This window comes from Festucalex cinctus, chromosome 15 (assembly GCF_051991245.1).
Source record: "Festucalex cinctus isolate MCC-2025b chromosome 15, RoL_Fcin_1.0, whole genome shotgun sequence".
Taxonomy (NCBI): Eukaryota; Metazoa; Chordata; class Actinopteri; order Syngnathiformes; family Syngnathidae; genus Festucalex; species Festucalex cinctus.
Window position 1 is genome coordinate 26,834,179 of NC_135425.1, and position 20,708 is coordinate 26,854,886.

Consider the following 20,708-nt stretch of genomic DNA (forward strand, 5'->3'; position numbering starts at 1 on the left):
CATACGGCCTCCGCATAATTTCATTTGGAATGTCATACTTTTTAAATTAAAGTTTTAAAATTAATCATTAATTATATATTTTATGATTTATTTATTTTTCATTAATTAATTTATTTTTATATTAACTATATATTAATTATATATTAAATAACATTATTCATTTAAGAACTGAAACCTTGAATATTTTAATCAGTATTGGATTTAATTGGAATGAATTGAATCTTAAAAAAATTTAAAAAAAAAATCATTGAATTGAAATACTTTTGTATTGTTTCAAATAATCATGTCATGTAACATGTTCTTTTCTTTTTTCTTTTTTTTTCTAACACGCATATTCGCTGTTCGGCATTCATGGGCTAATAATGATTGATTTTTCGGTTTAAAAGGTACTGATGAATCGATTCGCTCAGCCAATCGGATGTCTCCCGGAGGGCGGGGCCAACTTTGTTGACCGTGCCTTTTCGTTTCGCCTGCCACTGCGCAGGCGCATACCGGCGGACGAAGATGGTGCTCATCAAGGAATAGTGAGTCTGACGTGTGTCTTTTTTTTTTTTCCCTTCTCTCCCCCTTAATCGTCATTTTGGTGCATTTTGGGTGCTTATTAGCTTGCGGCGAACACACGACTGTGCTTCAATGGCTTTCTCGGCCTGTAAGCCTCCAAAAAAGACATCTTAAAAGAGCGGGCAGGATAGCGGACGTGGTTAACGGGACACCGGTCTTTTTTTTTTTTTTTTTGAAGGGGTTGCTAGTGAAAAAGCTATCGCTAGCTGCTAAATGTTGACAATTAACCTCCGGTTGAGTGCGACTCGTGTATAAAAAGCACGTCGGCGTAGACGTGCTAACCCCACTTAGCTTCGGCTAGCCGGTTAGCATCTCGTTATAGCCCCAAAGTGTCGTAATGTTAAGCTTTTGCGGGACAGATTAAGGCTCGGTCGGATTTAGCCGTGAACGCTAGCAGGCTAGGCTAGCAGCTAGCGGCACAACACTATCCCCATCCTCTCTCTCAACATTTCACACTGGCAGCCTGGCACTATTGTTAACTGTTTAAACGAGTTGAGGGCTGCACTGCAGACGTTTTCCGCCCCCAAGACATTTGTGGGAGGAGGACGCAAAAACGGGGCTGTTACATTGCCGGCAATTAGCCCCATTTTCGATTGGGCGAGATTTAAATGCCGACTTCACTTATTAGCAAGGCTAATCTGGGAAGCGACAGAGCTACTTCAGATTAAACTCGGGAGTTTAAGTAACTAACTCAAACCGGGTAACTAATTAACCAACTAATAATTCTGTGTCAAGCAGGTGAATGTACCTGTCGCTCGTCTGTTCAACCAACCAAAAGAGCACGAAAAACAAGATTGCCAACTCCTTGCTAAGTAAAACTATAAATATCCTCACTGTAGTCAAATGATTTTTTTTTGTTTTTTTTTAAGTTCTTTTATAGACGCAGTTCAACAGAGATTTACATTCAAGAACATATCTTGCATAGATACCAGACAAAATCGCTGTACAATTTAGATAGTAAAATGCAAAAATAAAAAATAGGCATTCAACATGAAAACAAGTCTACCATCTTTTGGATATTACACAAATGAAGCATCAAACGTCGAACAGATTTGACAGTTTTCTGCTTTTCTTATTATTGATTCATTTTATAGCTTTAAAAATGGATTTGAATTACAGAAGGAAGCGCACAAATCTGGGGTAGGACTTGGAAAATTTTTGTTTGTGAATAAAAAAAACTTACAAATAACAGAATTAAATAAATATTAAAAATGTGTTGTCTTCTGAGTCACTATAGTACCAAACTACAGTACATCTATTTGTTTTTATTTACTTACTTAAACAAGAACATGTTTAAACGTAAAATATCTATATATATATATATATATATATATATATATATATATATATATATATATTAAGATGAGTAAAATTCTTTGAAACACTGTAATTATGCAAGTAACCTTTGGATGAAAAAAAAATCAACTCAAAAAAATCTACTAATTTTTGAGTTGATTACATTTAGACATTTGCACCTTTTTTAAATTTTAAAATAACTAATTTAATAAATTTTGTTTCATCCAAAAGTTACTTGCATAATTACAGTGTTTCAAAGAATGTCTTAATGTCTTATTTAATTCTAAGCGGTGATTTGAATTTTTATATTGCCATAATCACTCGTGTCTTTTTGTTTTTGTGCCCGCAGTCGTGTGGTGTTGCCCATTTCTGTTGAAGAGGTGAGTGTCGTCGCATGGACAAGTCAATACTGGACTCTTATGCTGCATTTAATAAAGATGGGAAATGTTCAATAATCTTGACATCTAAGGCGGGTTAGTTATTTCTTATTACGTAGCAGTCATGAATGCAGCAATTCATGATCAGCATTTTGGCATTTCGTTTGTTTTCATTCACGTTTCACCTCGTCTTCCTCTCACAATCGCATACTCAGTAATGCCCTTAAGACAAATCGAGTGCAGCGGTGTGACATAACGAGCTCCTAATTGCCACACGGTGAACTGAGATTACTTTTATTGCCACACGGTGAACTGAGATTAGTTTTTGCAGCGTCAAAGGAGCCAGCAAGGTGGAACTTGTACCATTATTTCAAAAAAAGTTGTGGTGGTGGTTGTTTTTTTTTGTTTTTTTTTTGGTCAATTTAACCAGTTGTATGTTTGATCAGCCAAAAGTCAGTAGGGCTACGATATTATTATTACTATTACGATAACGTTAATATCGCAATATTAAAACTGCCACAATATATCGTCGTCATGTCACGATGTTTAAAAAAAAAAAAAAAAAAAAAAAGGCAGGTTGATTTCCATTTGTGCAGTTCTAGCACCCTCTGGTGGCTATTTTTTTTTATTTTTTTTTAAGTGTATTTTAAGTTTCACAAAGCATGTTTTGGCTCTTCTCTGTTTCCAATCCACGCTAATGATCACATAATGTTTGTGAACCGAGTCAATATGTGGAGGAAGTCAATGTGTGTTTATATTAGCAAGTAAGTGCCTCAATATTAAGTGTTATCAAAGATTGTAGCTTGTTTATATTCATTGCTATAATGTACAAAAGCACAATATTGCCGAAGCATTCCCACAATAATTGAAAGGCTATGTAAATAAAGTGGCAAAAACACTCTGGCAAATCCTGTGACAGATTTTATACTAAGGTTCCAGTGGGTGTAGCTGTATTAAAAGTATCGATTCATGATTTTATGAATCGATATTGGGCCACGAAAAGGAATAGCATTTTGAAATATATTAGACCCAGCTCTAATGATCAGGATTATAAAAAGATGCATTTTTACGAGAAGAAGTCATTTGAGCTAGAGGCTGTGCTTTTGTTTTGTTTTGTCTTTTTTTCTTCCACCAGTATCAAGTGGGCCAGCTATATTCGGTGGCCGAGGCCAGCAAGAACGAGACGGGCGGCGGCGAGGGGATCGAGGTGCTGAAGAACGAACCGTACGAGGAGGACGGCGAGAAGGGACAGTTCACGCATAAAATCTACCACTTAAAGAGGCACGTCTGACATTTCTCACGTTTGGACTTTGAACGCTCGCCCTCCGTCGCCTTCTCACCGGGCTCTTTTTTTTTTTTTTTTTTTTGCAGTAAAGTACCAGGATACGTGAGGATGCTCGCGCCAGAGTCAGCCTTCGTTTTTCACGAAAAAGCCTGGAATGCGTACCCGTACTGTCGCACCGGTAAGTTGCGAGACACGTTGGAGTGTGTTGATTAGTGGAACATATGTTATATATGGATATGGAGTCATATCTGAAGTGGAATCAAATTTTGCTAAAAAAAAATTAGAACCTCAGACTTAATTCATGAGACAGTGGAGCAATTAACTCATTACAAAATCCGGTGAATAACACTTTATACATTACGATATGATAAATACTAAAAGGGATACTTGACTCATTGAGCCATTTTCAGCAGTAAAAACTTAATATTTTGTCTATAATGAATGTGGTAACGTCATTATTTTTCCATGTACAATTAGTACCTTTTAAAAACTAATTTTTTCTTCCTGCTGTCGACTGATGATGACGTCACCTGTGCTGAGGAAGTAGGTAACGACCAATCATGGCCCAGTTGACTGACCAAACCCAGAAAACAGGTGAGCCATGATTGGTCGTTACCTAATTCCTCAGCACAGGTGATGTCATCAGTCGACAGCAAGTAGAAAAACTACTTTTTTAATGTATTAATTGGACATGAAAAGTAATTAAGTTATCAAATTTATTCTGGATAAAATATGAACTTTTTGCTGCTGAAAATGGCTCAATGAGTCAAGTATTGTTTTTTTTTTTTTATAGAAATATTTGCTTGCATGACTGATTTATAGGAGTTATAACCGCTGCGATGGCCAAAACATTCCTAATTAAAATTAAACTGCACTATTTTTTTTATTTTTATTTTTTAAACAGATGTGCTGCTTTTAGTATCGTGCCATGACGGCGACAATATTGTGGCCATTTTAATATCGTGCTGTTGCAATTACTGCCATTTTCGTTGCATCCGTAGGTGCTAAGCTAGCGGGGTGTGAAGCCACTCCCCTTTTTTTTTTTTTTTTTTTAATGCAAATGTGATGAAAGTGACGATTCATGACATTAACAGCTTTTTTCTATTTCTTTCCTTCCTCCGCCGCCCGCTGCAGTCGTGACGGTGAGTGTCCTCTTCTTCTCTTTTAGCGGCGCGCGCGTTGGCGCCATCTGTCTTTGTGCGGAGCGCTCGCTCGTGCGCGCCATCATACGGGCAGTATGCTGGCTACCTTAAACGCTTTATTGGTTGATTGGATTTAGCGATAATTCCTGGCCGCCGTTCCATTTGCTAAGTCACTTGGTTGAGATCAGCGACAACTGTCAACACGGCCTGATAATGTCAACTCCATTTTCATAAGATCATATCTTGTCCCAAAAAAAAAAAAAAAGCACAACTTTATTCCTTAGGTGGCTTTCTTATCAAATTACAGCATTTTTTTAATCATCATAAAATTGGCTTTCTCACCAGATAGATTACAACTTTGTTTTTTGTTTTTTTTGAGTGTAGCCGCACTTGTCAACGCCGATTTCGGCCTGATAACTCACGTGCTCGCCTCTTGCCGCCTCGCAGAACGAATACATGAAAGACGATTTTGAGATCAAGATCGAGACGTGGCACAAGCCGGACATGGGGACGGTAGAAAACGTGAGTCGGCCAAAAAACAAACAAAACAGAAATAAAAACAAGCAAATTGCTGCCTGGATGTCGCGATGCTGACCTGTGATGTCGTCAGGTGCACGACCTGGACGAGCCCACGTGGAGAAGCGTGGAGGTGGTTCCCATCGACATCGCAAACAAAGAGGAAGTGGCGCCGGGGGTGAGTCGTCCATCGGCGTAAAACAAACTCCCGTCGTGCTGATGTCGGCAAAAGTTGGAATATGTTGTCGTGTTTATTTAGTTAACGAGTGCAATATTGTTTTTGTACATTACAGAAATTAAAGATATCAAAATAGTATAAATATATAGAAAAAATATATAATGGCACTAAAACAAGCATTACAATAAATTGATACATTTTGTATTCATTTAATTAATTAAAAAATGAATAATTGCAATCAATTCCTCCACATATTGACTCCGTTCACAAGTATATTATGTTCCCCTTCATTTGACCATTCGTGTATGGCTGCTCGATTATTGAAAAAATAATAATCACGATTACTTTGGCAATCATGGAAATCGCGATTATTCAAAAAATTACTTCTTGGTAACAAACAAGAAAATGTTTAAACTTATACAAATATTAAGACCAATAAAAAATAAAAATAAAAAAAAGAAACACCATAATTATGTAATGGCTTTTTTTTTTCTTTTCTTTTTTTTAAACAGAATACATATATTAAATTCTGTTAGCAAAAAAACTTGGATTTGGAGTGCAGCTTGTGCACTGTGCAGTAGGGCTACTCAATTTTGAAGAAAATATTCATCCTGATTATTTTAATAATAATTGAAATCACGATTAGGGCGATAGTTTATTTTTTTTATACAAAAGAAGAAATGTTTAATAAACGTAAAAAATATTAAGACAGATAAAATTCTTTTGAAACATATGTTCCTTTTGGATGAAACAAAATGCATTAAATAAGTTATTTTAAAATAAAAAAAATGCAAAAGTATCAATTTAAACAATTACAAATTATTATTAATAATCCTTTTTTACGATTATGCAGTTTTTGTAATTGTGGTGTGTAATAATTGAAATTGTAATTGAATTTCGATTAATTGCACAGCCCTACATTAGCGTGTATTTTAAACATAGAAGGGCCAAAACATGCCTTGTGAAAATTCAACTGCACTAAAAAAAAATAGCCACCAGAGGGTGTTAGAACTACACAAGTGGAAATCAACCCAACGTTTTTCACAGATGTGCTGCTTTTAATATCGTACGATGACGATATATTGTGGAAGTTTTCATATCACGATAAGCGAGTGGAGAAGTAATTTTAGGCACAAAAACTGTGATAATGGAGTGTCATTTATTCTTTTTTGAAAAAAGGTATGTGAATTTTTTTTTTTTTTTAAGTTGTAATGAAAAAGTTTTTCCACAACAATTTATATTTTTAATATAATATTACTACTATTATATTATTTATTAGGCATGTTAAGAAAAATGGATTCAGCAATTTATTGCGATATTGCAGCTCGCAATTCTTGTATCGATTCAATATGCGGCCGAATCACTATTTCAACATGAATTTTTGATAGAAATATTGAACACAAAGTCTTAGTTAGGGTTGGGGTTGACACTTTGCAGCATGGAAGAATGCGATATTAATGGCACATTTGGGCGATTGTCACACGAGGAGCCCTGCGTGCAGTAATGACTTAAGTGGATGAGCGCGGATGGAGGTGCGGCTTAAAGCGCCACGTCCATCTGCTGCCGCGCTGACCTGCCGGATTAAAAAAGCACCATGCGAAGACAACAAAACAAAAAAAACTTTTAGCTTCATCACTGTTGTGGCAAGCTTCTCATACTTGATGGATAAGTTGAGTTGTGCACGTACATCAAATATGTTTACACGTTCCTGTTCTATTACTAGCTTTGATGATATAAAACAAAAAATGAGACCATTTGGAAACTTAATATCCACCATTGTCACCTTAAAACTGTGCAACGCAATTAGGAAAAACTTTTTTTGTTTGTGTCCATTTGTGTTATTGGAAAAAACTTTTTTTTTTTTCTATTGTGTTATGGAAAACCTTTTGTTTGTTCGTGTCCATTTGTTATAGAAAAACGTGTTGTTTTTTGCGTATGTAATGCATGACAAAGCAACAACATGTCAACTTTTCACCTCCGCTCTCGCAGGACTACAAAGCAGAAGAAGATCCGTCCCTCTTCCACTCAGTCAAAACCGGAAGAGGCCCCCTCGGCCCAGAGTGGAAGGTACACGACTCAGGCAGCAGCAATTGAGCATCCTTGTTGTTGTTGTTGTCGTCGTCGTTTTGTAAATTCCGCCTCTTTTCCCCACCGTTGCAGAACGAGCTGAAGACGGATTGTCCGTACATGTGCGCGTACAAGCTGGTCTCGGTCAAGTTCCGGTGGTGGGGCTTTCAAACCAGAGTGGAGAACTTCATCCACAGGGTAAACGCCATTTTGCACACGTCAGTCTGTTTTCATGGAGGACCACAGGAACATTGAGAATATTTCACTCGTTTGCTCCCAAAAACGTATGAATATGTTCTATTTTAAATGTTTTAAGTGTGCCAAAGACAAAATGTATTTATCAATATTTATAATCTATTATAATAATAATAATAATAATTATTATTATTATTATTGTTGTTGTTGTTGTTGTTATTTATGTATTTATTTTTATGCTAGAGCATACAGAAGGCTTTGGTGCAGCCTCTGAACTGAAGGACGCTTAAAGCAATGGTCGTTACGACAAAAACGGCCAGCAGGTGGCAGCAGAGTATGAGATCAACCAGGGCCATGTTGCAACAAGCTCTTTTTGCCAGTGCTTTCACCAAGAATGTGAATCATGAAACTTAGCTATATTCTTGACATTCTGAACATTTGGACAATGTTAAGTTAAATAACGATTCTAAACGATGAATCGATGATCATTATAGTTGTTGGTTAATCGTTTTAATTTAACCTTCAAGCATGCCTTTGTCACACAAATGTAAGATTTCACTTGGTCACTTATTTTTTGTTTTTTTCCCTTCTTACAGCAAGAAAAACGCATCTTCACCAATTTCCACCGTCAGCTCTTCTGCTGGGTGGACAAGTGGGTGGGTCTGACCATGGAGGACATCAGGCGCATGGAGGAGGAGACCCAAAGGGAGCTGGAGGAGGTAACGTTTTCCAATCACGCCTCAAGGCCCGGCGGAGCTTTTCTTTTTTTTTTCTTTTCTTTTTCTTTTTATGAATATATATATAACCTTGTAATGATGTCACATTAGATGCGTCAGAAGGGCGACGTGCGAGGCACCTCGGCGACAGACGAGTAGACGCCGTCGCTGTAGGCAATACTCTAGAGGCAGGCCGAGTAAGTCACGCACGCGGGGAACATCCGGACAAGCGCCTGCATGGAGAGCTGCGTGCTCTTTGTCTGTCCTTCATCACGCTTCCGACGCGTTCACGCCTTCCTCTTCGTCATCGCTCACATCCCGTTTTCCGATTGGTTGCCGCAGCTGTTGGATGAGGCGACTTGAGATAGGCCGTTGTATTCGTGGGACCTCGCTTTTGCTTGGCCGACTTTCTGTGGCGTGCTTTAGCACACACGGCAGGTCATCAATCAATCAAAACTTTATTTATAAAGCACTTCTTTTCATATAAGAATTGCAACTCAAAGTGCTTTACTGATTAAAATAATGCTGCAAATATATATATATACTGTATAAATTTATTTATTTTTTGCATTTTTTGATAAAATATTCTTTGAATGAATTGATTTAGAAAAAAAACATCAAATGCACAAAATGCAAGAGGAATCGAAAGAATTTACCATAAAATATCCATGAAATTGCTCAAAAAATAATGGCAGAACAGAAAATATTTGTAAACTGACCATAAAATGTCCAAAAACAAAAAAAATCCTGAAATTGACCATACAATGTTCATAAAATTGCCAAAAAAAACTTAAAAAAAAAAAAAAAAAAAAGGCATGGAAGAAAATGTTCAGTAAGTCTAAAAATTTCCCAAAAAAATGAAGAAATCCTAAAAATGACCATACAATGTGCACAAAATTGTGCCAAAAAAATCTCTTTTTTTTTTTAGGCATGAAAGAAAATGTTCAGTAATGATAAAAATGTTCAAAAACAAAAGAAATCCGAAAAATTACCATAAAATGTAATTAAAAAAATTAAAAAAAAAATAATTAAAAAAAGCCATCAGAATCTTTTTTTCGATAAAATATTCTTTAAAAGAGTAAAAGTGACCACAAAATGTCCAAAAAAGAAGAGGAAAAGCAACAATTTGCCATAAAATGTCCATAAATTTCCAAAAATGTCAGAGAATTGAATTTTTCTTCAATTCAAAAGGCAAAAAAGACATTTTAAAACTGAGCATAAAATAAAAGAAATCCTGAAAATTATCATAAAAAGTGTGCACAAAATTGCCAAAAAAATACCCATGAAATGTATTTTTTAAAAATGGCAAATAACTATGAGCATTTCCAAAAACAAGAAATCCTGAAAATTACCATAAAAAAAATAATAACAAAATAATAATAACAAAAAACCACCCTAAAAACTAATTAAAAACTAACTACATTTAAAAACAAAAAACGAAATCAAAACTAACTAAAATGAAAAATTCCAAAACTATAATAACCCTGGTCCTGCGCACAAGTGATGTCATTTTCAGTCGACAAGTGGCAAAATTGTTTTTTGTTTTTTTTAAGTATTAATTGTATGTGAAAAATAATGAAAATATCAAATTCAAGGGATACTTGACTCATTGAGCCATTTTCAGCAGTAAAAAGTTCATATTTCGTCTAATGTGTTAACTTAAATATTTTTCATCTACAATTAATAACTTTTTCAAAAGTAATTTTTCTACTTGCTGTCGACTGATGATGACATCACCTGTGCTGAGGAACGACCAACCGTGGCTCAGTTTATTATCCAACCTCAGAATTGTACATAAAAATAATTTGATCAAATTCATTCTGGACCAAATACGAACTTTTTCACGACTGAAAATTGTTCAGTGAGTCAAGTATACCTGTCCAGGTGGATCATGTACGATTTGTAGGTCCAAGCATGTTTACGTTTCCCATCTTGAACCCTCCCACTGCTTGCGTTTGTCATCATTTGTCATTCATTTGCTTTCTTCTCATCGCTTTCTCTGTCGTCGACTTTCCGTGTCTTGCGCGCACTGTCGATTTTCTTTCCCCATTGTTGACATTTTTGTTGTGGTTTACCTCACGCAGCTGCGTAAGACCGGTCCGATTCGAGGCACCAGTGCTGCTCACGAGCAATGAGCCAAACCAATCCCCGAACCCTGTCTTGATGATGTCATCGGAGACACGCCCACCACCACCACCACCATCACAACAACCGCCGCCGCCGCCGCCACCAGGAGGAAGTGAACCCTGGTCTCCCCCGCTGCTGTACAGACCCCTCCCCACTCTGCTCCAACAACAACCTGGTTTTGCATATATAAATATATATATATATCTTATATATACGTACACAAAGACAAAAAAAAAAAAAAAACTCTTTGCACAGACGTAACTTGCCTGAACTGTAAATGATAGTTGGCGATTCCGACGGACGGGTTTCTTGTTTTTACTCTTTTAACGTGAAGCCTTTTAAATTGACCACGAGGAAGACGAATGTGCTTTTTAAAGACACGGCGGTCCTCACCAAAAATTGGGCCGCTTTTATGATGATCCCGTTGTTGGTTATTGTACTTCAACACAGTATTTGTTTGTCCGTGTTGTCGGTAGGCAGCAACTGAGGCGGGCGGGCTGGCGGGCGCTCTCCCGACTTAGCTTTACCCCGAGACCGCCTCCGCCGCCCACCTGTATGAAAGATGTCATGTCGTTTTTTTGTTTGTTTGTTTGTTGTTTTGTTAGCACCCATGTCCAGGGACCGTTTGCGGGTGCGGCATCAGACCCGCCCTCTTTTTTTCTTTTTTTTTTTTTTTAAAGTGTCGTGCGGTCGTTTGGGCCGCTTTTCAAGTGGTACTCGCGCGAGGCACCTTCGACTTGAAGGGATGCTTGACTCGTTGAACAATTTTCAGCAGTCAAAAGTTCAAGTTTTGTCCACAATAAATTTGATCACGCCATGATTTTTCATGCACAATTAATACCTTTGAAAAGTCATTTTTCGCCTTGCAGTCAACTGATGATGACATCACCTGTGCTATCAACCAATCGTGGCTCAGTTTGCTGACCAACCTCAGAAAACAGGTCAGCCATGATTGGCTGTTACTTCTTCAGCACAGGTGATGTTTGTTTTTGTGACATCCTCAATCTGTAAAACAAAAAGACTAAAATAAGGGCTATTGATGATTTTTTTTTTTTTTTTTTTTTTAAGTACAGTGTTCCCTTGCTATGATGCAGTTTACAATTATCGTGGATTTTTTTAGTGCAATTTTGCATGCATGCATTTTTTTTTTTTTTTTAACAGTAATGTAGTACCTATTTTGTAAAATGTATGAAACTTTTTAACACAGAATGTTTAAATGAGAGAAATGTAAATGCCTTGATGAGAAAAACTGTGCTGAAGTGTTTTAAACATTTCTAACAAATGTAAAACATAAAGCAAACTACTTTTTTGCGGGTATTTTTTGGGGCGAACCGAACCGCGGCAGCAAAACGAGGGAACACTGTACGTATTTCACGGATGTGCAACTCAGATGAGTGTTTTAAAAATAAAAATCAAATAAATGACGCATTTGTCACTATCACTATCACTCTTTCGACCTCCCACTGCGACAAATAAATGTATCAGTTTTGTCATGCTAGCACGATGGAAAAAATCCACCCGCATACGGATGAAATGTCCTCGCGCGAGTACGCCCTCTACACGTTAGGAAGCGCGAACGTGTTTGGACGGTTAACTAGCTCAAGATGTTGTGGTGTTTGTCATAAGTGTACTTTTGGGACCGCTAGCGTTTTGTTTTTGTTTTTTTCATTTTCATGTGTTATTTGATACTGTAACTTCTAACATGGCTTAACAGCGTGCGCGAAGTGTGACAAAAAAAAAAAAAAAAAAAAGCGAGTCATTTCTTTATTGTCACCAGTTAATTGTGCGCGTTGCTCCAACTGCCATCCGATGGAAATTGAAAATTGAGCGTCGATTCCATATCCTTCATATCCAGCGTAAGCTCCATGAACTATACGAGGGATGCAACGATATTACGATACAATATTGTCACGATACGATAGTTATCACGATATTATAAAAGCTGGATATGGAATAAATGCTCAAACTGCAACAAAACAATGCAGGGTGTTTTTTGTTTTTTTCTTCTTCAACCTGTGCAACCTCACACGACAACACAAACGCATGTTAGCATTTTCCTACTTCTTTGTTTTGATTTGCTTTGTGTGTGTTTGATAAGGGAAATCCGTTTTGATCAAGAGCTGAGGTTTGACTGTGACGGGAGGACAAGAGGCAACCACGGGTTTGTTTTTGGGTTTTGTTTTGCTTTTTAACACTGGCAAAAAAAAAAAAAAAAAGTGTTTCATTGACGGAAGGACTGGTGACAAAGGCAACATTCAGGGGTATCGGTAGTGAATGTATAATTATTAGTTCCTTATTTTTCATTTATTTGTCACGGTTGGCAAGCTGTGACGGAAGGTCTAGACAACGGAACACAACAGAATATCAAATAAATTTCAACAAATGAGAGTCTGTGTGCTACTTTTTTCTTTTTTTTTAAGTAGTTTGATGGCTCATCACTGTTTTTTGCCATGCATTTATGTTGCATCAACTTCCACGGAAATACACTGATTTAAATTAAAATAAAATGTCATACTCAGCAGAGATGCTGATCAGTTATAGTTTTGGAATTTTCATTTTTTAAGTTAAAAGTGTATTACTTGTGCGCAATATATATATTTTTTTTAAAAACAGCATGGGAGTGACGTCATCTGAAGGTACTGGCTGGTATTGGCTAGGTAGGCAAGGTTTTGGTCTGAAGGTATTGGCTGCTGCTAGATGACGTCACTTCTGTCTGACACTTTCAGACGTCCTCATTCCGGTTCATATCAAAATAAACCGACTTCTAATCACGTTTAAAATGTTCCCCAAATGCTCATGCATTAAATCACCCCAAAAAAAACACGGACATTTTTGCTATAGTTACTTTTAGTTTTGTATACATAAAATGTAGTTTTAAGTTTTCGTTTTGTTTTAAAAGTATTTTTGTTTATATTTTATTTTATCAACGAAATTGTTTTTTGAATTTTATTTTTTTTTCGTTAGTTTTACTTTTACAAAAATAACCTTGCTGGTGATGATGATTAAATGTATTACAATGCGCATATTGCTACTGATGTGTTTTACGTTTTGTCCTACCGACCAATCACAAAATAGAAAAATGTGACGTCATTGGCGGCCAGCCCACCACTAACGCTGAGCAGATTAAAGCATAACATGGCAACAAGTCGAAGCTGAACTCTGATTGGGCCAAAAAAAAATATATATATATATATCACATATCCAAATACACATACTGGAAGCAGTTTAGCTCAGAGAAACACATCCAAATTAAGATGATAAGATAATATTACAATTTAAGTCGTGTATGTATGTAAAATGTTAGAAAAGAGTTCAACTTTAACTTTTTTTTTCGGATGCTGTTTTACCGTGCCCGGTCCGGTAGCTTTGCGCGCATGCGCGCACACTTCCCCGGGCAGCAGGTAAACTAAAACCACCATGGCGGCGAGAGGCCATGTGCAAGACCCCAACGACCGGAGACTCAGACCCATATACGGTGAGCTCCGGTTCGGCACGTTCGGACGCGCACGTCGGCTTCGCTTGAGCGTCGGCGGCGCACGACGTCCGTCTTTTAGCGCCACCGTGTCCCGGCCGCCCGGCCGGAGGGGCAGCTTTTTCGCGGCCCCTGTATCGGCGACCACGGGTTCCATTGCCCCGTTGCGCCCTATGACAGTGCACCTTCCCTGGGCTTGCCCCCACCACCACAGCCGGGGGGTCCTCTCCGGTAGCTTCCCGGTGCTAACATATGCAAAATTCTAAGAAAAACAGCCAGACAATGTTGACTACTTTCCCGGCGTGTCTGCTTCTCCTCCTCCGGTACAAACGGACGCTATTTGACAGCTAGCTTCGGAGGCTAACGTGTAGCCTAGCGCGACTTTCATTGATTTCTTCGTCTTTTTTTTTTTGCCGACACAACTTGCTCATTTTGGTGCCGGTTATCCGCCGCCGGCTGACAGTCGGTTATCAAGTTTAGCCTCCCTTAGGTGCGCTCACATTTTGGGCTTTTGTCGCTTCTTGTACCGGGAGTTGAGCGGCTAAGGGGGGTTAGCTTTCAGATAGCATTCTCCTTTGACAAAATGCTTGATGCTAAGCCGGCTAACTACTAGCTTGGAGCTGTCACAGGTCTTTTAAATCGACAGTTTGTGTACGTACGTAATTACTTGGGTATTAATGTAATTTAACAAAAAACAAACATATAATTTTGACCCCCACACCCCCTTCTGAGATGATCATTTTAACCATAGCAAATGACAATGTCATTCAAAACGTGTTGCTTTTTCCCTTTCATTTTTCTTTTTGTCATATCATCTCACCATGTTTTTTTTTTTCATCTTATTCCCAGCTTGCATCAGCTTTCACAGAAATAATAGAAATCTATTTGTGATATAAAGTCTACACACCCCTGTTCAAATGCCAGATACGGGCGATAAGAAAAAATAAAATGAGACCAAGATAAATTATTTTCACCATTAATGTCAATAATTACTCAATTCAAATTACCCACCCAAGAGTAGGGCTGCTTGTTTATGGAAAATATAATAATCCCGATTATTTTGGCAATAATTAAAATCATGGTTATTCAAATGATTATTTTTTTGGTCCAAAACAAGAAAATGTTTAACCTTTTAAAAATATTAAGACCAATTCAAAAAAATAGGAACACTATAAGTATGTAATTTCCTTTTGGATCAAGCAATTTATGTATTTATTTATGTTGGCCACACCCACTTATTTTTTTTTGACTTGCATTTGAATTTGTTTGTTTGTTTGTTTGTTTGCACCTCCCCCAGACTACCTTGACAATGGCAACAACAAGATGGCCATCCAGCAGGCGGACAAGCTGCTGAAGAAGCACAAGGACTTGCACTGCGCCAAGGTATCGTCGGCAAAATGGCCGCCAAAAAAACGGCAACCATTTTGTGACCTTCTCCTCATTTTTGAGTGCACGTCCAAAATGTCGCTAACTAGGGGCTGAATGACAACATCGCTTGCGTTTTTTTTTAAAACTCCTCGTCCTCCTTCTCGACTCCTCCTTTTCCTCATTGTCATCTTCCTTCTCTTTCTCCTCCTTTTGCCTCCTCCTTGTCGTCATCCTCTTCTACTTGCTCTTGTGTTCATGCGCTTCTTACTCCTTCTCTACTCGGCCTTGTCCTCCTTTTCCTCATCCTCATGTTCCTCCTCTTTCTCCTTGGATTGTTCCTCCTCTTGTTCTTCTTATTTCTTCTACTTCTTCTCCTCTTTCTCCTCTCGGTTCTCTCCCCTTCCCTTTTTTCCTCCTCCTCTGATTTGTTCCTCCTCTTGTAACTTTTACTTCTCCTTCTCATGCTTCTTTTCTTTGTTGCCCCCCTCATTTTCCATCTCTTCCTTCTTCTGTACTCCTCCTCTTGCTCCTCCTCCTCTTCCTGCAGGTACTGAAGGCCATCGGCCTCCAGCGGACGGGCAAGCAGGATGAAGCCTTCTCCCTGGCGCACGAGGTCACCTCACTGGAGCCCACCGACGACAACTCGCTACAAGCACTCACCATCCTTTACAGGGAGATGCATCGGCGTGAGTACACGGACGGACGGACGGACGGACGGATGGCAGGATTGGATTGTGCGTGCTAATTGGCGTGACGTGTCTTATGTGTATCGGTCGCAGCCGAGCTGGTGACCAAACTGTACGAGGCGGCGGTGAAGAAGGTGCCGCTCAGCGAGGAGTACCACTCGCACCTCTTCATGGCGTACGCGCGCGTCGGCGAGTACAAGAAGATGCAGCAGGTAATCACGCTAGCATCCAATGCGACGCCAATGGAAAAATGAGCACGGACGTCACATAGTTCATTCACAAAACCTGCCACCATTTTTTTTTTTTTGCAAAGATCCTTGTGTATAAATATGATGAATTATAACCTGATTTAATCCTTTTTCTTCTCTTCAGGCAGGAATGGCCTTGTATAAAATCGTCCCCAAGAATCCGTATTATTTCTGGTCTGTCATGAGTCTGGTCATGCAGGTACATGGAGTTGACATTCTCTCAAACAAACACGTTTGGAATAAAAAAAAAAAAAAAAAGAAATAGAACTTTTTTATTATTTCATTTGTTGTCCAGGCCATCTCGGCGCAGGATGAAAAACTGTCTCAGACCATGTTCCTGCCCCTGGCGGAACGCATGGTGGAGAAGATGGTGAAGGAGGACAAAATTGAAGCGGAAGCGGAGGTAAACGTTTTCACGCGGGACTTCAACTACAAAATGATGCCGACCAAAAGTATTTGGACGTTAATCGATCAATTGGTGACAGTTTGAAAGCTATTTTTGTCTTACGTTGTAACGTGGTATTGTGTAAAAAAATTAGGGGTGTCAGGCGATTACGTTTATTTTTAATCGGAATTAATCGCATGATAGTTAACTTTTATATATGTTCTAAATGTACAATAAAATATTTTTTTTCTAAATTTTCATACTCTTGTTAACAAAGAAGTGGGACAAAAAGGTTAAACTAATAGTGATATGGCCGCATCGTTGAGTCATTGATGCAATAATTTCATAATTCACAAAATGGATTAAAAAGATGTACTGTACTGTACTGTAAAAAAACGTGTGTGAAATTGATTTGTGTTGAGGTCATTTTTCTGCCACTAGATGGCATAATTGCATTTGTAAGACGTTGGTGACAGCTCAGTACGTTTTCTTTACATGAAGTAATTTTGCACATTTTTAAAATTGTAAAATACAACATGACCTCATTCTCCACAAATATATGCATGACAGTATTATTACATTTATTACTGCTAAATTGTCTGCTGTGTTGCAATTAATCATGTTCTCATTTAAAAAAAAAATAGTGGCATTAAAGGAACTTTAAATTAACTCAAAATTAGCACAATTTTGACACCCCTAGTAAAATTAAGTGTAAAAAAAAAAAAAATTCAAAGAACTAATATCAGGAAATCTATCGGTCACTCCTGACTTGTGATGCAAGATCATATGTGGCTTTAAAATGTTTGCCATAAAATATATTGAATTTATTTTATTTTATCTACTTTATTTTAATTTATATATTTAATATTTTGCACCATGAAAATGTTTTGCCATCATCTGTGACCAAAATTGCCACCGACGCACATGAATATCCCGAAATAAGCAAGGAAACTCACGCGGAACTCTTTTGTGTCCTGTCCCAAAACAATTATTATTTTTTTTGTTCATTTTTGCATTTGACACGATTGCAGGTGCAGCTCTACTTCATGATCCTGGAGCGCTTGGGCAAATGCGAGGAGGCGCTGGACGTGATCAGGGGTCCGCTTGGAGGTAACGACCGATCCAAGCTTCTTTTTTTTTTTTTCTCTCTCTCTCCCCCCCCATCCTGTCCTGTCCTGTCCTGACCATGCGTCACTGCCGCCGCCGCAGAGAAACTGACGAGCGAGCTTCAGAGTCGAGAGAGCAAGTGCATGATGCTGTACCGCCGACTTCGACGCTGGCCCGAGTGCAACGCCCTGGCCCAAAAGCTCCTGCTCAACAAGTAAGCCTCATCTATTTTTTATTTTATTTTAGTGAACTAAAATAACCTTGGTGTTGACGAAATGATTTCTGTTTACTTTTATGCAATTAACACTAATGGGCAAATATAGCATATAATCTAGAGATGATCGTGTAATTTAAGATTGTTGGTCCAGCATGACTGCTGCCGGAGACCCTGGGCAGATTAGATTGGCATGGCAACAGAGAAAGGCTGGATTGTGATTGGACCAAAACAAACAAACAAACAAAAAAAATCGACACATCCACATACATGCAGTTAAGAGAAACCAAAGAAAAACTTGAGACTGCGTTTGAACTCCTCGTCACCGTGACGTCGCTCTGCTCGCAGCCCCGACGATTGGCAGTTCTACCTGGCCTACTTCGACTCGCTTTTCCATCTCATGGATCAGTCGTGGAGTCCGCCGGGGGACGGAGGCCAACAGTGAGTATCCACAGCGTCCGTTTTTGCGTCCGAGGTTTGACGACGGCGTCCGCTCGATTAATTAACAGCTGCTCGGAAGGCGCGGTGCACCACACGGTGGCGGAGGCGGTGAGCTTCGTGGAGGAGAGGATCGCCGGCGAGGACCACAAAGACGCCCGCTCGCTGCGGGGGCCGTACCTGGCGCGGCTGGAGCTCATGCACCGGCTGCGGCAGCGCCGACTTCCGCAAGAAAGCCAGCTCGGTAACAACAACAACAACACTTCAAATTGTTCAACTTTTTTTATTAATCGATATAAGATTTCTATGAAATGGCATGAAAAATAATTCAATACGATGTCCAGAGGCATTCAGAATTTCAATACAATTGAGTCGCTATCATGCAATAATCACTATGATAAAAATATATGTATTTATAATTTAGAATGTGTATTATTATTACAATGAACAAAATAACCAATGTCCAACATGCAACACTGCCACCCAGTGGCAAAAAAAATACCTCAACACAAATGTAAGACTCCTCTTTTTAACTTCAAATAACTTTTTGAATTACGACTTATTGGTTGAAAAGATACAACCTTATTTGTATTTGCTAACCATATTTGTCCACTTTTGTGTTAACACGCATGTAACATGTTTTTTTACGTAGAGTAATTGCAATTGTTTAAATAATTGAAACAATTTCAATAATTTGCAAATTTAAATTAATTTCATTTTGAATTTAATTTTTAGTAATTAATAGTTTAATTATATTTTTGGTAATTAACATGAAAAGCTTGAAAAAAAAATATTGCATTGCACATGCGATTAATTGTGATTTAACTATGGAAAAATCATGTGATTAATTACGATAAAAAATTGTAATAACTGGCAGCCCCAATATAAAGAGCATATATGTATGGATATATAAAATTTAGAGATAAAAAAAAATAAAAAATAATAATAATAAGATACTGCCTTATTTGATTAATCATATTTGTCCACTTATGTTAACATGCATGAAACATGTCACATGTTTTTTATTTAGATTAATTAATTACATTTTTTTTTAAATAATTGAAAAAAATAATTTGAATAATTTACAAATTAGATTTTTTGTTTTGTTTTGTAATTAATGTATGCAAAGCTTTGAAAAAATATTGTATTGCACATTAATTGTGAGTTAACTGTGGAAATCGTGATTAATTATGGTTAAAAATTGTCATAACTGCCTAAATATACACACCATATATGTATGTATATATAAAATTTGTTTTAAGTTGCATTTTAATTTTTTGTGACGCAGGAGAGCCTTTGGAGCTGATGGTGGAGTTTTTCGACAAGTTTGGCGACAAGCCTTGCTGCGTCACAGACCTCAACATTTACCTCCACCTACTGGCCGCCGACCAGCACGAGCAGGTGAGCGACGAGACGCGACGCCGAGGCGGCCCAACGTCACCTTTCCATCGTCATCGTCGTCGTCTTCATCTTCCCGTTCAGCTGGCCAATCGGCTGAGCGAGGCGCCCCCCCCGGCGGGCCCCTCCGGCGACGGCTTGGCCTTCCCGGAAGACACCAAAGCGCTGCAGCGGCACCTGTGCGCGTGCCAGCTGAGTCGGGCGCTGGGCCTGCATCACGCCCTCGACGCCGCCGCCAAGCTGAGACTGGTCGCCCAGCTCAAGGCGCGCTATCGGCACGGACTCAAGTTTGGTGAGGGAGGGGAAGCGCACGGGCGTAATTGGGATTTGATTTGAATTTTTATTTTTATTTCATTTGTATGTATTTTATTTGTTTTTATTGATTTTATTTTTATTATTTATTTTATTTTTATTTATTGAGTGATTGTATTTATTTATTTACACCCTTAGGATAGGGTAAAGCTTAAAAAAAAAACAATCCTGTAAAAATAAAAGTGATATAAATAAAAAATAAATAAAATGGAAATAAATCTTTTTATTATTATTTATTTTTATTAATTGATTTTTATTATTTACACCCTTAGGATAGGGAAAATCTTTAAAAACAAATCCTGTAAAAATAAAAGTAATATAAATAAAATGCAAATATATCGAAATAAATAAGTATAAAATAAACTGAAATAAAATAAATCAATCAATCAATCAATTAACAAGCCAAATTTTATTTCCTGAGAAATAAGCTATTGTGTATATATATGTAATATTTATTTATTTATTTATTTATTTTACTCTTTGCATAAAATTTTCTCCAAAAATATTTAATTTATATTTTAGGGAAGGAAGTAAAAGTGTTTTTTTATTAACACTACAGCATTTTGGGGAACAGCATTTTGGAATTTATTTTTTTTAAGAAAAATACAAATTCTTGAAAA

General features: G+C 37.8%; 2 protein-coding genes across 3 annotated transcripts in view; both read left to right on the forward strand.

Annotated features, from left to right (window-relative positions):
* Positions 1–414: 414 nt before the first annotated feature.
* On the forward strand, positions 415–12,848 carry pitpnb (phosphatidylinositol transfer protein, beta). Its single transcript, XM_077497332.1, has 11 exons — positions 415–524; positions 2,207–2,237; positions 3,370–3,515; positions 3,606–3,697; positions 4,654–4,661; positions 5,109–5,183; positions 5,272–5,355; positions 7,345–7,422; positions 7,516–7,620; positions 8,214–8,336; positions 10,418–12,848. The coding sequence occupies exons 1-11, from the start codon at positions 505–507 to the stop codon at positions 10,466–10,468; spliced, it is 813 nt and encodes a 270-aa protein (XP_077353458.1). The 5' UTR covers positions 415–504; the 3' UTR covers positions 10,469–12,848.
* A 929-nt stretch (positions 12,849–13,777) lies between these two features.
* The window catches only part of naa25 (N-alpha-acetyltransferase 25, NatB auxiliary subunit), a 12,009-nt gene continuing 5,078 nt past the window's right edge, over positions 13,778–20,708 (forward strand). The window contains exons 1-12 of one of the 2 annotated variants that reach the window (XR_013278761.1): positions 13,778–13,935; positions 15,230–15,315; positions 15,848–15,986; positions 16,080–16,198; positions 16,359–16,433; positions 16,530–16,637; positions 17,651–17,729; positions 17,829–17,940; positions 18,289–18,381; positions 18,450–18,622; positions 19,667–19,779; positions 19,861–20,068. Coding sequence is in view for 1 of the 2 variants with exons in the window: in XM_077497840.1 (XP_077353966.1) it covers positions 13,878–13,935; positions 15,230–15,315; positions 15,848–15,986; positions 16,080–16,198; positions 16,359–16,433; positions 16,530–16,637; positions 17,651–17,729; positions 17,829–17,940; positions 18,289–18,381; positions 18,450–18,622; positions 19,667–19,779; positions 19,861–20,068 (1,363 nt within the window). In the remaining variant the exon portion in view is untranslated. The remainder of the gene's footprint in view (positions 13,936–15,229; positions 15,316–15,847; positions 15,987–16,079; positions 16,199–16,358; positions 16,434–16,529; positions 16,638–17,650; positions 17,730–17,828; positions 17,941–18,288; positions 18,382–18,449; positions 18,623–19,666; positions 19,780–19,860; positions 20,069–20,708) is intronic. The other variant, XM_077497840.1, reaches the window with a different exon arrangement.

Bases quoted from the DNA above. Each gene is read 5' to 3' on its own strand.
- pitpnb (XM_077497332.1), top strand. From the start codon at position 505: ATGGTGCTCATCAAGGAATA. The intron at 3,516-3,605 runs GCACGTCTGACA...TTTTTTTTGCAG, and splicing joins AAAATCTACCACTTAAAGAG to TAAAGTACCAGGATACGTGA. The intron at 7,423-7,515 runs GTACACGACTCA...CCACCGTTGCAG, and splicing joins CCCTCGGCCCAGAGTGGAAG to AACGAGCTGAAGACGGATTG.